The sequence below is a fragment of the Thunnus albacares genome, chromosome 17 (assembly GCF_914725855.1).
Source record: "Thunnus albacares chromosome 17, fThuAlb1.1, whole genome shotgun sequence".
Lineage (NCBI taxonomy): Eukaryota > Metazoa > Chordata > Actinopteri > Scombriformes > Scombridae > Thunnus > Thunnus albacares.
In genome coordinates, this window is record NC_058122.1 from 17,877,501 (window position 1) to 17,893,474 (window position 15,974).

General features: G+C 40.3%; 3 protein-coding genes across 3 annotated transcripts in view; all 3 read left to right on the forward strand.

Moving 5' to 3' along the window:
* The window catches only part of dnajb1a (DnaJ heat shock protein family (Hsp40) member B1a), a 6,953-nt gene extending 3,335 nt beyond the window's left edge, over positions 1 to 3,618 (forward strand). The window contains exon 3 of the mRNA XM_044331520.1: positions 1 to 3,618. This exon is cut by the window's left edge and continues 115 nt beyond it. Coding sequence (XP_044187455.1) covers positions 1 to 116 — 116 coding nt within the window. The 3' untranslated portion in view covers positions 117 to 3,618.
* Positions 3,619 to 7,424: 3,806 nt separating this feature from the next.
* On the forward strand, positions 7,425 to 11,383 carry gipc1 (GIPC PDZ domain containing family, member 1). The gene is made up of 7 exons (XM_044332169.1): positions 7,425 to 7,705; positions 8,135 to 8,699; positions 8,787 to 8,972; positions 9,148 to 9,328; positions 9,817 to 9,929; positions 10,025 to 10,106; positions 10,230 to 11,383. The coding sequence occupies exons 2-7, from the start codon at positions 8,400 to 8,402 to the stop codon at positions 10,379 to 10,381; spliced, it is 1,014 nt and encodes a 337-aa protein (XP_044188104.1). The 5' UTR covers positions 7,425 to 7,705; positions 8,135 to 8,399; the 3' UTR covers positions 10,382 to 11,383.
* Positions 11,384 to 12,647: 1,264 nt separating this feature from the next.
* On the forward strand, positions 12,648 to 15,971 carry trim35-12 (tripartite motif containing 35-12). Its single transcript, XM_044332386.1, has 6 exons — positions 12,648 to 13,408; positions 13,853 to 13,948; positions 14,565 to 14,795; positions 14,878 to 14,900; positions 14,997 to 15,115; positions 15,366 to 15,971. The coding sequence occupies exons 1-6, from the start codon at positions 12,875 to 12,877 to the stop codon at positions 15,923 to 15,925; spliced, it is 1,563 nt and encodes a 520-aa protein (XP_044188321.1). The 5' UTR covers positions 12,648 to 12,874; the 3' UTR covers positions 15,926 to 15,971.
* Positions 15,972 to 15,974: the final 3 nt, after the last annotated feature.

Here is a 15,974-nt window from a genome sequence, read left to right on the forward strand (position 1 = left end):
CGCTGTCCAAGTGCCCCGAGAAGAGGGGCGACATGATCTTGGACTTCTCTGTTAAATTCCCCGACAAACTGGGCCAAAACACCCGCGATGCACTCAGGCAGATTCTTCCACCGTGACTTGAAAGGACTAAAGTTTGCTAAAAATCTAACATATCTGCATTTCCAATGGCACTCTCCTGTGCACCGTTACATTTTCAGCCCCGGATGATTGAGGCTCAGGGCGGATTTGCTTCCAGCTGTGTGTAATTTTACTATCTGAGCACCAAATCCATATCTTTAAACAGTATCACGTCAGTTTAATGGAGTGTCTTAAGACGAGGAAACTGACACAACAGCTGACTTTAACGCTTCTTGTCTGCATTCAGCTGAGGTTCAGTAACACTATCCAGTAACAGACTGCTGTATTGTCAGTTTAAAGGAGAAGTAAATAGAAGAAACATCTATCTATCTATCTATCTATCTATCTATTCTATCTATCTATCTATCTATCTATCTATTCTATCTATCCTATCTCTTTCTATCTCTCTCTATCTCTCTAGTCATGTGAAAAAGATAGGACACCCCATGAAAACCTTTGGACATTTGATCTTCATTTTAACAGTATTGAGAGTTGGAGGTAAAATAACTAAAGAAATGTCTTTTTAAAAATGATTTGTAAAATGTAATTAATAGAAATGCAATTTTCTTTTGAGGAAAAAGTGAGGACACCACCACATTTATTACTACTTAAAATACCTAAAATTTAGAATCAAGTGCACCACATCAGGTGCAAATGATTGTAATCATTTGAGAGGATTTTGGAGGAGCCTGTCTTATTTAAACCTCAGACATTTAGCTTAGTTTGCTCTTAATTGTTGAAGTGAGTGATACCGCTATGGTGAGATCAAAAGAGCTCTCCGAGGCTTTCAGAAAGAAGGTTGTAGATGTAGGAAGGGATTTAAAAAGATCTCCAAACAATTATTAATCAGCTGTCACTGTCCAGAAAATAATGAACTAGTGGAGAACATTTAATACAGCTGCCAACATGGCCAGGTCAGACTGTCCTAGCAAGTTCAGCTAGACTAAAGTTTGCCACTTAGACAAAGACCAGGACTTCTGGAACAATGTACTTTGGATAGATGAATCCAATTTGAATTATTTGTACGTAGTAACAGAAGACAGCATTTGAACACATGAACCTCATACCAACTGCAGAGCTTGTGGGTGGAAATGTCATGGTTTCTGGCTGCTTTGCCGCAGCGGGCCCGGCCAGCTCACCATCATAGAATCCACTATGAATTCTTTATAGTATCAGAGGATGCTTGAGGAAAATGTGAGACCATCTGTCCAAAAATTGAAGCAGATGTGAATCATGCAACATGACAATGACACAAAACATTCCAGTAAATCCACCAAGGAGAAAGAAATGGAGAGTTCTTGAATGGCCGAGTCAAAGCCCAGATTTTAATCCTATTGAGATGCTGCAGGGTGATTTGAAACAGGCTGTGCCTGCAAGAAACCTCTCTAACAACAGAAAGAACTTTCTCCCAGTCGATGTCAGAGAAACCGTTATAGGAAATGTCTAATTGAGGTTAATTCAGAAAAAGCCGGCAACACCAGCTATTAGGGTATAGGGTGTCCTTACTTTTTCCTCAGCAGGAATTGGCATCTTTGTTCATTTTTTTATTAGTAAATGATAACAAAGTTAAAATATTACTGTTTTTGGTTCAATTACATCACTTTATTTATAGATATTGTTTTAAAGGAGATCAAATATTTTCTTAAAAAAAGAACTAAATATTTCATAAGGTGTCCTAATTTTGTCACGACTGTATATACAGTATATATAAATCACACAAGGTGTCAAGTAGTAGTTCTTGATTTGGCTGCAGGAAGGAGATGGTCAAATCATAGAAAGCAGAGGGTCTTTTTTTTTTTAAGCAAAGCTCACTGATTTGTACCACTTAAAAAAAAAAAAAACAAGTAAAATAGGAAGTGAGGATTTGGTTTCACAGCAGTTTTCGGGAGTGCTTCAAGGCAACACGCAGCCAGCTAATTAACAATACCTCAGGTGCAGTGATGCATGCTTGAACGTAGCTAAAACTACATTACTCAACAGGACTGGTTTTTGGTTACTGTTACATAAAACATAGTCTGAAATACTGCACGAATCCCGAGAGGTCAGAACACTTCAAATAGGTTTTTAAATAGATATGCACCGATCTGATCCTCGGTAACGGGAGTAGTAGATCAGTATCGGCCAGATGTGACCAATTAGCGTTAAATATGTTTTCCTCGTCAGTGTCATAATATAATTCTGTGTCTCTGCTGTCAGTTACACTCATATAATCACTGGAAAATATACTTAAAATAAGCCTAAAAATAATGATGGTGTGTGGACGTCTCCAGTTATAATTAAGAAGTGATGACGTCACAGTTACGTAATGACTAATTCCAGCGAGTGACGTAGTGTTATACAGACTTTAAATATAGGAAAGATAGTGCACTGCTATCACATTGGTACTCTGTATCAGCTGATATCTGAGTTCAGGTATCTAAATCAATAGAAAATGATCAGACTGGTGTTAAAGGTGGCACATACTACATAAATGTTTACTTTCACAGTATCCTGTTTATCCAGGAGTACACACCTTATTACTTGTGTAAAATGTCTGTGGGGAGACTTTTTTTGTGCCAAATAATTGTCCCTGTGTAATTATAATGTGTGTGTGTGTGTGTGTGTGTGTGTGTGTGTGTGTGTTTGAAAGTATGTTGAGAGCATGTGTGTATTTTGTCATGTGTGACTAACAATCTACCAAAATCTTGAGCTATTTACTTCATCCGTGCCCTCTGAGTAAACACAGCGTGTGTGTGTTATATTTCAGTTCCTCCTCCTCTGTTCACTCTGTTTATTTAATGTTAAGCCAGTGAGTGTATGTTTTTTAACCTGAGCCTGGTGTATCAGTCTGTCTCCAGGTGAAATATTGCAGTTTTTTTTCGATCTGAAGTTTCACTCCTGACTTGTGTTTTTAAAAGGCCTTATTTTGTTCTCCATCATGTCTTCTATTTAGCAGCGCTTGCTTCAACAAAATCTGGCAAAATGTGAAATGTGTCTTCACAGTTCGGTAGGAATCTAAAACAAACTATACAAAAGCCTGTGCACTTTTGACTGTAGTGATGAAGGAAGTTAGTAAACCAGTTTGTTTGCACATTCAAAGATTTTTTTTTTTTTTTTTTTTTAGTATTAATGTGACTGTCAGAGGAAAAAAAAAAAGCACTTCATGTCAGCCATTACTTGCCTCATCATCCTGCTCCTGCTGGAGTTTTAAGTTTCTATTTGACACAAACATGTGGTTTAACATGAACGTAGAGATGTGTAATCTCTGTAATGTTTAACTTTTTTTTGTTTTTAAAAAGAATATTTACTTTTTTTTTCCTTTTTTAAAGGAAAAATGTGTAAGCATTATTTTGTTTGACCTCCTGTTTATGTTGTTTTGAAATTCTTCAGGTTGGGATTCAAGATATTTTGATTTTTAACAACAAAGCTTTTATGACTTGATAATGGGATGATAACTTTTAATAGATCTTTCCTATGCTGTGATGATTTGGATTTCCACATTAAAGAGACTAGCAAACAAAACCAGGAAATGTCTCATCACTTGTGACCTGTATGTTTTAATTATTGATGACATTCTGGCAATTAAAGCATCTTCCCAGTAATTTCTCCCTGATATCTGCACTATGAAGGAGCATTCGCTGTATTTATGCTCTCCACTACTACAATACGCAGCACGTTTTCTGTCTTTGTGGATCTGTGGAGACAGAATTAACACCATATTTTAAGGCACTAAAACCAAGGCCACAGTGTCATTAAAATTTAAAGGATTTATTCCTTTGAGAGTGCAAAATGTGCTCAACAAATTTCATGGTAATCTTGCTGTTATTCTACAATATCTTACATACAATACAAATTCTGCAGCAGACTAACTCATGCAGAATGGAAACTGACAGAAATAATGGGCAACTATTTTGATTGTGAAGTAATTTTTTAGGCAAAAGTGCCCCAGAAATCTCATTATAGCTTTCAATTGTGAGGATTTGCTGCGTTTCTCTGGTTTATGTGATAATAAACTGAACTTTGGGCTTTTTTCTGTTGGTCAGACAAAGCAAGCAATTCGAAAATCTCACCATGGGCTTTGACCAATTTCATAGACCAAACAATTCATTCATTGAGAAAAAACAAGACAGACTAATCTGTCATAAAGGTAAGCAGTATAGCGCTACACATAAGATTGTGATGTGTCTTGTGTGCACTGGAAATCATAAACATTAATCCTCTGGTGACCATGAACAAATGGAAATATTCTCAGAAATACGTGGACCAATGGAAAAGTTTGATGTGAGTCATGCCACCAAATTATTGTCAATAATCCATTAAGGAGCATGAAAATCCATATAAAATTTCATGGCAAAGTGGGCAGTAGTTGTCCAGAAACCTTGCTCTGAAAGCTCTGGATGGCTAAAGAAGATTCAATAAAAGCTTTCAGTATTTTGTCACGTCTGCAGTATGTATTTATTTATATTTACAAAATTTAAATTGACTTTTACAGTTTAGATTGACAGTTAAAAGGTGTCTGTAACTCTGTATTTTATGCAACACAGTCTTGTAGCAATATTTGATAAACTTTAATGGTTTGTTTTTTTTTAAAAAATGTTATAACTTTATGTGCCATTTGTAAATGACTCGTAAATTAATTAAAATGTAAGCTTCACAGGCTACATTTGTGGTTGTTTTAAATAATCATCTCTATACACTGCCCTCTGGTGGTCACCGTGTATAATTACATCTGCTCATTATTTCCATCTAGAAAACTAACTGTAAGAATTGTTACAGCATCTAACTTGATACTAGTGCTGTTGCAGTTCCTCACTGTGGCCACCAGAGGACAGAAAAACTCAATATTTGACAGTCTGTTCTATTTAGACTATCAGAACTAAATATAAAAGAGCAACTTGATTAACAAACCTTACACATTTCTTCTATTTCATGTAGAGAGTAACTCTGAGCACTTGTCCACTGATAACCTTACAGGAGCTTTAATATACATGTAGCCTGTGTATGAGCTTGAAGTCAACATTAATGTGTAATCATGAAATTGTCTGCCATCTAGTGGTCACTGTGGGTAACTACACTCTGCTATCATCGAGACAAAACCTTCAACAGAACATGAATAATGCCTGATTTGGTCTAAATGCAGCCTAAAGTAGTATTTATAGCAGGGCTGTTTATTAATGTAATGTAATGCATTACATGGTGCAGATGTGAAATGTACATTACTAATACAGATACGATTAAAGTCCCCCTCTGCTCAAAAATGTGTTTTTCTTCTCGTTCCTACAGTTGGATGTTTGAGCTTCACTGTGCAGAATGATGTATGTGCAGAGTTTGTTTTCACATTCATCAGCTGAAAGTAGAAAGTTTCTCTGTGCTTATTGGAAATCAGATTTTAAAGGACGGACCTACGAGCAGGATTTGTGACATCACAACTAGTTTGGATCTAATTCTGGTCCAATATTCAGTTTAGACATGTGTGATGTGAAACTTGAAGCCTGCAGTGCACAAACACTGAGAATTTATAGTGAAGTAGGAGATATCTTGTGTCCATCAGTTAAACTTTTGAGATTAAATATATTTGCATATTTATAGATTATAGAATTTTTAATGAGGGGAAAGGAGCAGATGTCATTTCAAGGATCAATTATAGTTTAAGTATCAATTATACTTTTTTGATAAAAGCATCAGACACACATTATTGTTCCAAGTAGAGTATTTTCATATATGAAGGGGATCTTTAACATTAGCAAACATGTTGTCTTGATACCTTTAAAGAATAAAAATTAGTATAAATATCTGTATTATTCCCACTGAAGAATGCTGAGTTATAGACTAGAGAACAATGAACATCATCTCATGATCATTTCTGTTTGCTTCAGTTTTATCACTTTGTTTTCAGATTCCCAAAGTGTCAATATGAACTGGTCCCCCAACTAAAAAAGCCCAATTAGTACAGTTATAACCAATACTGATGTTCCAGTTGTTATTTGTAATAATCACACTAATAACCAGTTACACATTGATATTAATAATGTTGATATTAAGATATAAATTGAATGTAGTATTGCAGCTCCCCACTATGACACTCATACTTCTAAATACTGTAGGTCACAATGCCATACTAAGCCAGAAAGTTCGGACTGTCCGTTTATTGACTTTACTGGGAAAATTTCAGTTAGTGTGCAAGAATTTCTTTTTTTTTTATTAAAGAAATCTGATTTTATCTTTTCTGTTAAGTTATTTTTCTATTTATTTATTTGTCATTATTACTTTGACCCTTTGTCCTGTTATCACTTACTGCATCAAAAAATTGAAAGTGAAGTCATGTCCTTTATGTTATCTTTATTTCATTATGATGCCGAATTGTTTCCTGTTATTGTATTCATGTCACACATGCTGTAAGTGTAAGTACGAAGGGAAAAAACAAAACAAGAGCAAGTGTTCCACTAGCAAATTGGATTTACGAGGGCAGAATTAACACCATACTGTAAATTCTTTCAAGGCACTCAAACAAAGGCCATAGTGTCATTAAAATTCAATGGTAGTCTTCCTGTTAGTTTACAAGAGTGCAAATTTGGCGGAAGAGTGTGGTGCAGCTCATGCATAATGCAAATTGACAGAAAAAATCTGCATCTATCTTAATCTTGATGTCATTTCTCAGGGAAAAAATCAACCAAAACCCCTTGTTATTGCTTTCAATTGTGAGGATTTGCTGCATTTGTCTGTCTTGTGTGGGGGAAAAAAAGAAGAAAGAAAAAAAGAAAAGAATTTGTTCCGCTTGACATCTTGGATTTATGAAACGAGGAGGTGGACGGACAAGCTTTACACAGAGACACCATAGATTTACAAGTCCCATTAAGCAAATCAGATGGAGTAAAGCAATAGAAGAGTGGCAGAGGAAGTGAAACACTGAAATAAGGGGCAGGTTTCTATACAACTTAAACAACAAAGTCAATTCAACAGTAAGAAATATAGGTAGGTCAAAGAAAGAAGAGGCCATTTGCAACAGATCAAGTCTAGGTTATTCCAATTTAAACAGCACACTCGTATAATAGGAAACCATCCAACCGGATTATGTGACCGCTGTCAGGCTGAGGAGACTATTACGCATGTAATCATAGATTGTACATGATCAAAAAAGACAAGCTCAGCATAAAAACTCTAATGAACCTGTGAAGTGGGTCGAGCAGTAGAGTTTTATTTGAGTTTATTAGACAGACCGGATTAATGGGTAGGATTTAATCCCTGGTCTACACTCCGAAGCAGAAGGTGGCGGCAATGCATATAATACGCTGGTTTCCAACCGCCTTTAAAAGAAGAAGAAGAAGAAGACCAAGAACAAGAGGAAGAACTTAGATTTACGAGGGCACCTGAAGGCGTCATCGTTCCACCCCTGCTGGGCTGGCAGAAAGCTAATCTACAGCCACATACCGACACACAGATACTGTACTTACTTTACAAGCTGCCAAGTCAATCTGTCAGCAGCGGAGGAGGAAAACATATGTGACTTTTTTTCCACGCGTAATTTCATTTTTAAGAAGTCACAGCGGCGTCATTAGCAGGCTAAGCTAGAAGGAAGAGCTAACGACAGTTGGCTGAAACTCCTGCTCCGGTGAGAATGACTGGCCTGCCATGTTTATTACTCCTTTCTGTTCACGTTTAGCGAGCTAACTAACCTCAGGTAGATAGTAATAACGCTACAACTTACTCCTGACAGGGTTTAACAGCCACCGATTGAGCTTCCGCTGTTAGGAGCTAAATGCTAAGTTGCTAGTCAGTGTTGCTATAAGTGACAGATAATGTGGAAAATGTGTCTCAGAGCTAGCAGCTAACAATAGCTCTGTCTTCGCTGTGTCTTGGCTGTCAAAGCTTCAAGGTGTCGAGGAACAGCTATGTTGGCATTTTTAAGAATATTAGCATCATTATATGCTATTTTTTAGAATATGTAAGGATACATAATATCTAAACTGTTGCTATAACTGAGATGTCACTGTTTTGGTTAATGTGTGAGGGTTAAATAGTTTCTGTCTTTGTTTTCCAGTTGAAGACCTCCCACTACAGGCTGCTGGACTTCACAGATCCAGCTATGTGAGCTGCTCTGATGTGTGGTTTTGTAAATCCATACAGTGCCCGGTTAAGACAGCTTTTAAGCTGGTCTAGAGGACTTCACTATCACTGTGACGTGAACATCCAGCAGACTTGAAGCTGATTCTGCTGGAAAAGTTGTATGCTGGCCTGGATTGTAGCTTAACTTGAGAGCAGCCGCCCTCCCCCTCCACTCCCTTGGCTCCCCCTGTAGGACAACTATGCCTCTGGGTTTGGGAAGACGGAAGAAGGCGTCCCCGTTAGTCGAGAACGAGGAAGCGGAGCCTATCCGCGCGGGTCTCAATGTGCCAGGTATGGATGGCCTAGATGGAGGTGTGGTCGGGCTGGGAGAAGGCGCCACCTCTGAAGGTCTGCCTCCTCCACCTAGCAGCATGCGACCTCGCCTCATCTTCCACACCCAGCTCGCTCACGGCAGCCCCACAGGCCGCATCGAGGGCTTCAGTAACGTGCGGGAGCTCTATGCCAAGATTGGTGAAGCCTTTGGGATCCCGCCGGCTGAGGTGAGCTGTCCTGCAGATTGTGATGAGCGTGAGTTCACCAGCAGAAAAAGCATCATAGTAAATCTGTGTTTTTGTGTCTCTCCACAGGTTATGTTTTGCACACTGAACACTCACAAGGTGGACATGGATAAACTATTGGGAGGTCAGATTGGGCTAGAGGACTTTATTTTTGCCCACATTAAAGGTCAACGAAAGGAAATCGAAGTGTTCAAAGGGGAGGATGCACTAGGGTTGACGATCACTGATAATGGAGCTGGCTATGCTTTCATCAAGGTGAGTGATGTTAAAATAGCCAAGAAAATTGATTTCCTCTGACACAAAGATCCACAGGGAAAAACAAGACCCTGGACTAAATAAAGAAGTAATTGCTGCACAGAATATGAAAAGTGAGAGAGCGACGAGCTGGATAGAGGTTTGGATTACTTCATTTGAATCATGCTGTTTTCAGAGAATCCGAGAGGGGAGCGTCATCCACCAGATCCAGGTCATCAATGTGGGCGACATGATCGAGTCGATCAACGGCCACCGCTTGATTGGCTGCCGACACTACGAGGTGGCCAAGATGCTGAAGGAGCTGCCAAAAGGAAAGGAGTTCACCATCAAGCTGGTGGAGCCTCTCAAAGCCTTCGGTAGGTGTGCGAGGAGGAGAGATGCTGGGCTTTTAGACGGTTCAGCCCCACAGTCCTTGAGGTGGTGTAGATAATCACAATCACTCAGCACACACTGACACGCTAGAGTAGATAAACACGGCTATGAAAGCAGTATTTAAGTTTAGATTTTATAGTATTTCAGTTGCTATATTAAACGTCCTCTACGCCTTATTTTGACTCTCAGCGCAGCTCCTAGATTTATAGTTGACCTAAGATCTTATCATATTTTCTTCACTGTAATGTTAAGAGGTGCAACAGAGCGTGAAATCATACATACCAAACTAACTGTATTAACTGACCCACAGCTCAAGCACTAAGAATCAGGAATGTGCAGTGAGAGCAGAATGTGAGGGCGTTTATCTAAAGAGGGCACGATGTTCAGCGCTGTCACAGCTGGAGACTGATTTTTTAGGACTGTACAAAATGTTAAAGGGATCTCTTGTCTCTTGTTTAATTGTTGTGTGCAGATATGATCAGCCAGCGGTCTGGAGGATCCAGGTCAGCATCAGGGGTTCAGCTGGGGACCGGTAGGGGAACTCTGCGGCTGCGCTCCAAAGGTCCTGCTACTGTGGAGGAACTGGTGAGAATACACCTGTGGACTAAAATCAATCTGTAAAGTTTAGAAGATGTAATTCTGTTCCATCACCTGAGATTTTTTTTTTTTTTATTCTCCAGCCTTCTGCATTTGAGGAAAAGGCCATTGAGAAGGTGGATGACCTGCTCGAGAGCTACATGGGCATCAGAGACAGCGAGCTGGGTGAGTGTGTGTGTGTGAGTGTGTTGGCTCTACTGGTGTCATAATTAGTGTGTATCATTGGTTTGGGTTCACTGACCGTTCTCTGACCTCTCTCTCTCTCTCTCTCTCTGTCTGTCTCCTTAGCGGCTACCATGGTGGAGCTGGGAAAGGACAAAAAGAACCCTGATGAGTTTGCCGAGGCTTTAGATGAAACCCTGGGAGACTTTGCCTTCCCAGATGAATTTGTTTTTGATGTCTGGGGAGCCATTGGTGACGCTAAGGTCGGGCGGGTGTAACCACAGAAACTAATAGAGGAGAACAACCTGTTTGTGTGTGTGTGTGTGTATGTGTGTGTGTGTGTGTGTCACCCACGACATTCGGCACTACTAGAAAAAACTACACTACCGTCATGAGTTTGTTTTTATTCTCGTGTATACTCCAACTATTTTTAATTTAGTTTTGGGAGACTCTGCCTCGACAAAGAGGATATTGCCTGTGGGAGGATATTGTCAATGGGAGAAGAAGTTGACTGTGATGACTTCCCAAGTGCTTTTATGTGTCTTCCGGCATTTCCCAGAAACTACAAGCACGCTGATGAGCATTCCCTTTGAACCTGCATGTCATTATTGTAGAAACTGGCAGTGCAACAAGTTCAGCACAAGTCTCTTAATATGGGAGAAATGAAAGAAATGCTAACACAAAGTAGGCATAAAAAATGTGATTTTTTTTTTTTTCTTTTTCCACATTGCACCGTGTTGCACTGCGCTGTTAAAACCAACAACAAAAGTGAACAGAGATTGCACTGTACCGAGTTGAGCGGCACAGTAATTGCACAGTACAAGACATTCGCCTCAGCTTCAGCCTCCCTGAAATACAGTGAACCACTCGATGTTACTGTTACGTTTTACAAGCATGTGCTGTTATATTTTTATCTTCATAATGAATTCTGCTGGTTTTATGTTCTTTTTTTTTTGTAAGAGATAAAAAATTGGGATTGCAAAAGGGTCATAGTAAAGTGTAGCTTGCTGACTAAAAGGTCAGTGGTGTTTGTTCACTGTTAAAATACTCCATGCTGTAATGAAGCAGCACATTCCAGTTTTACTTTCATACATTAAGACAGTGTTAAAGAAAATCAGTGTTAATTTAGCTTTTTACTGAAGGTCATTATATGAGAGTGAGAAGCAGATTGGCTTCCAGGTTTGCGGATTGTGTTGACTTTTTATTTTTTATAGCTAGTGTTTTTATATAAAGTGATGTGATGTCTACTTTTAAAAAAAAAAAAGGTTTGTGTAACAGATTAAGAATGATCTTGTGTTGCGACTACTTTATTGTTTTGAAGCATTACAGAGACAAGTGTTAAAGAAGAGAAGAAATCATGAGATGGAGTAGTTGTGTAAAAAAAAAAAAAGGATCTGTTAAGAACAAAATGCCTTTATTTCTTCTCATTTCATGCATTTTATACATTTCTGTTAGAAGTATGCATTCTGGTGCATGGTGCTTTAAAAATGAAGTATACTGTCATTGAAGCAGAATGATACCAAACTACTTCCATCATGTGTCACTGACATCGTGACTTGTGTTGTTCATAGAGAGGAAAAAACGGGCAATGTTGAATTTTCCAAGATGCACCAACTACTCCGCGTAGGTAAACATGTCTTAAAAAAAAAAAACTTTAGGTGTTAACCTTTTCAGTATATCCAAATGTATGAAGCTATTTTGTAGTAAGTTTTTGTTTCATTCTTCAGAGTTAATGTATATCTAAAAGGATTATGTAATGAAACTGACGCTAGAACACTGTAACACTGAGAAGAACACGTTATTTTGATGGCTTTGTATCACACTGTTGTCATTGTCCAATTATAATGCAATAATAACATTGACATGGCAGTTTTCCCTCTGTTTGGTCTTTCTTAAACACAACACATTGTTCTTAAGTTTTAAGCTGAGAGTACATTCAGACATACTGGTTTGACCTGGAAAAATGTTTATTTATATGTAAAACTGTTATAGATATACACTTTCTGTTGTTGAAACAGACGATCTCCTGGAATGTCTTCCAACGCTCACAGAAATCATCCCAGAGGGCGTGTTGTGTGTTTGTGTTTCTTCTCACTCCTGCATCCTCCTGAAATATATATGATGATTCACCAGACAGTGAAATCCCTTTGAGTATCAGCGGGGCATCAGGGGTAATGATATACTGTACCTGGGTAAACTTGATAGTGCCAATCAGGCTCAATGGGGTCACCTCCGGGCTTTACATGTAAATCAAGGAAGTGGGCGAATTGAGATCTGTCCTAGTTCAACACAAAATAGTTTTGCAGTATGTTTAGATTATAAATAGGAAAGATTTTTGCTGCTGTTTTGAATTTGTTTACCCTCTTAACATCACCAGTGTCTCACTACTATACCTCCTATTCCTGCATTTACTGGTCTTTCGCCAAAAACTGCCAGAGCACTTACAGCAATGTTCTTGCTTTTTCCAAAGAAGAAGTAAAACATGATTTTGATTCAGCTGAAGTCCACCATTTTTCTCAGAGCCCTGTCGCGGCCGGCAGATGAGGGGCGGTGACATGTCCTTTATTTACTAGAAGTGAAGAAAACCTGTTCTTCAAGTCCCTGTTGATCTATAACCCTGGTTGCTCATGTACGGTGTCCAGATAACTGTGTGGACTCGTGCCGCAGTCTTCACAGAGAGGAGCGCAGCTGAGAAGTCTTTTCTTCCCTAACAGAGTGCACTCTCTGCAACAAAAGCTATAAAAGCAGCCCCCCACCAGCAGGAACCTGCCATGGCGTTGCGTCCACGTGCTTCCTCTCAACCTGGGAAACTTTCCTTTTTCCACAGTCCCAAAGTGGCTTCAGCCCTTCGACCACGGGCAGTTTCCTCACGCTCAGGCTCCATGCTGGAAGAGGAACTGTCTTGTCCTGTCTGCTGTGACATCTTCAAGGACCCCGTGGTGCTCAAGTGCAGCCACAGCTTCTGCCGGGCCTGTCTGCAGCAGTTCTGGAACAAAAAGAAGGCCAGGCGCGAGTGCCCCGTCTGCAGGAGGAAGTGCTCTCTGACGGAGCCCACAGTCAGCCTGGCCCTGAAGAACGTGGCTGATACCTTCCTCAGGGAGCAGGAGCGCAAGACAGCCACAGCTGGGGCTGGTGGGGCAGGGGAACAAGCTGGGGTGGTGGAGGTGAAGTGTGTCACACACGGGGAAACTCTCAAGCTCTTCTGTCAGGATGATTTTGAAGTCCTCTGCTGTGTGTGTCACACCTCCAAGAAGCACCAGGGCCACCGAGTGTGTCCCCTGGAGGAAGGAGCTCAGGACCTCAAGGTAATGTGTGGAGCTGCAACGATAGTCGATTGACAAGATAATTAATTGCCAACTATTTTAATGATCGATTATTCGTCTTTTTTTTAAACAAAAAAATACAAGAATTCTTTGGTTCTGGGACAAAACATTGTAGGTTGCATCTTGGGCTTTGGGAAACAGCCATCAACATCTTTCACAATTTTATAATGATAATGAAAACAATCCTAGTAATGTTCTCTTGTCTATCTGCAGTTTGTTATAGTTACGAACTATTTTTGAAATGCACTGAATGGTTTTAAGAATTGAAAAAATTTCTTTCCTGACGTCCCCAGCACCATTCTCAGTAGTTGTGCAAAGTTAAATAGATCTTAACATAATAATGATATATAATTTTCTGCCACCTAACTGGCTCTTAGGACGCATGTTCTCTGACATTTTGACGCTTTCTCTACCCTCAACCCTCAGGCAGAGCTGAAGGAAGAGCTGGCTCCTCTGAAGAAGCACCTGCGTCGCCTGTATGAAGCCAAGGAGGAGTGTGATGACACAACTGTGTACATAAAGGTATCAATAAACACAGAGATCCACGAAACACTAGAGGACCTGCATGGGTGCAGACGTGACTGTGACTGAAATTGAGCCACGTACTGTTAGTGTGTAAACATGTCAACCAAGGTGTTAGAGAAGCCATGTAGTTTGCTGTTAAGGTCTCGGATTGGGTGACGATTGGGTGATGAGACAGTATTTGTAATGTATACTCGGCTGCAAAAACAAGAAAACAGAAAGTGAGTCACTTTCAGATCATTTTAGAAAAGGTGTTTGTGCAAACTCAAAACTACAGCAATCCTATAATACAATTTATTTGAAAGGATACTAGACAGATATAATAAAAACCTATAAAAGGCATATTTAATCCAATAGGTAGATCATAGTGATGCATTTAGAGATACAATATACAGTAAATAAAGGAAACAAAATAGATCTATAATAGGGTATTATGGAGACATTTTTCTTCTCTCAGTAATAAGCAGTAAAGGTCATTATCCCTTATTGAAAAATGGCAATCCCAAAGGAGGAGATGTAGAACAGAATGTTAGAGGAGTCATTTTTTTCAGACTGCAACTCCGACTCAGTTGTGTTATCGTATATTCGCCTTGACCCATGTTTCCACGTGTGCTAGAGCCAGACTCAGACCACGGAGCAGCAGATCAAAGAGGAGTTCCAGCAGCTGCGTGAGTTCCTGCAGAAGGAGGAGACGGCTCGACTGGCCGCCCTGCAGCAGGAGGACGAGGAGAAGAAAGAGCTGGTGAAGAAGAAGTCCGAGAGCATCACCAGAGATATCCTCACCTTTTCTCACGCCATTATTGCCATTGAGAACGAGATTGCATCCAGTGATGTTCTTTTTGTTGAGGTGAGTGGGCGTTAATGTTTATCTTTCTGTGTTCATCTGACCTTACTGACACCCTGTTTGTAATACTGTCTTTTCATTTCAGAATTATCCCAACACAAAGAAAAGGTGAGAGATTTTTAACCCTCTGCAGTATCTGTTCATAGATTTGGCTTACTAGTTATTATGTGTTGTTGAACTCTGTGTGGGATTTTCTACTCACAGAGCACAGATCCCGCAGAAGGATCCAGAAAAAGTGTCAGGTGCTCTTATTAATGTGGCCAAGCATGTCAGTTCCCTCAAGTACCACGTGTGGGAGAAGATGGCGGAGCTGGTTCACTACAGTAAGCACTCACTTGACTCTGTGTGTGAAGTCTGGTTATGTGTTAAGTGTAATTTTGCGACCCAATTCAGGATAGTTGTTGTGGAGTGCTCAATCAATATTTTGACCCTGTGGAAGAACAGTGTGTGATCAATACATGCTGGCCTTGTGTTCAGTCATGTAGCTTTGTCAATAAAGGCTTTTTTCTGCCTTGAATGTTGGGAAGAAATCTTGTGTACATCACAATAACCACTATGCTCTTTTCCATTAAGCACCTATCACCCTAGACCCCAACACTGCCTACTCCTTGTTGTCCATCTCCAAAGACCTGACCAGCGTGGCCAACAGTGGATGCCTGCGGGAGCTCCCGGATAATCCTGAACGTTTTGGCCACTTTGTGTTCGCGCTGGGCTCCGAGGGCTTCACTTCAGGCCGCCACGCCTGGGAGGTGGATGTGGGCGACAAGGTGGACTGGATGCTCGGCGTGGTCAAGGGATCCATCGACAGGAAAGGCCGCATATCGGGCTGTCCTGAAGGTGGTTTTTGGATGATCTCGCACTACGAGAGTGAGTACTCAGCCATGACGAGGCCCAGCACCCCGCTGCATCTGGAGGGGGAGCTGACCAGGGTCAGAGTGCAGCTGGACTACGAAGCCGGTGAGGTGACCTTCTCTAACCCTATCAGCATGACTCCGATCTACTCCTTCACCGACTTCTTCACTGACAAGATGTACCCCTTCTTCTGCCCGGGAGCCAACATCAATGGAAATAACCCCAAACCTCTTAAGATCTGCCCCGCCAAAGTGGCTGTGTGGAACAGCGCGACGTGGTGATTGGAGAACAGTCACCAGACGAGGAAATGATTGTATTGTAAATTCAAGA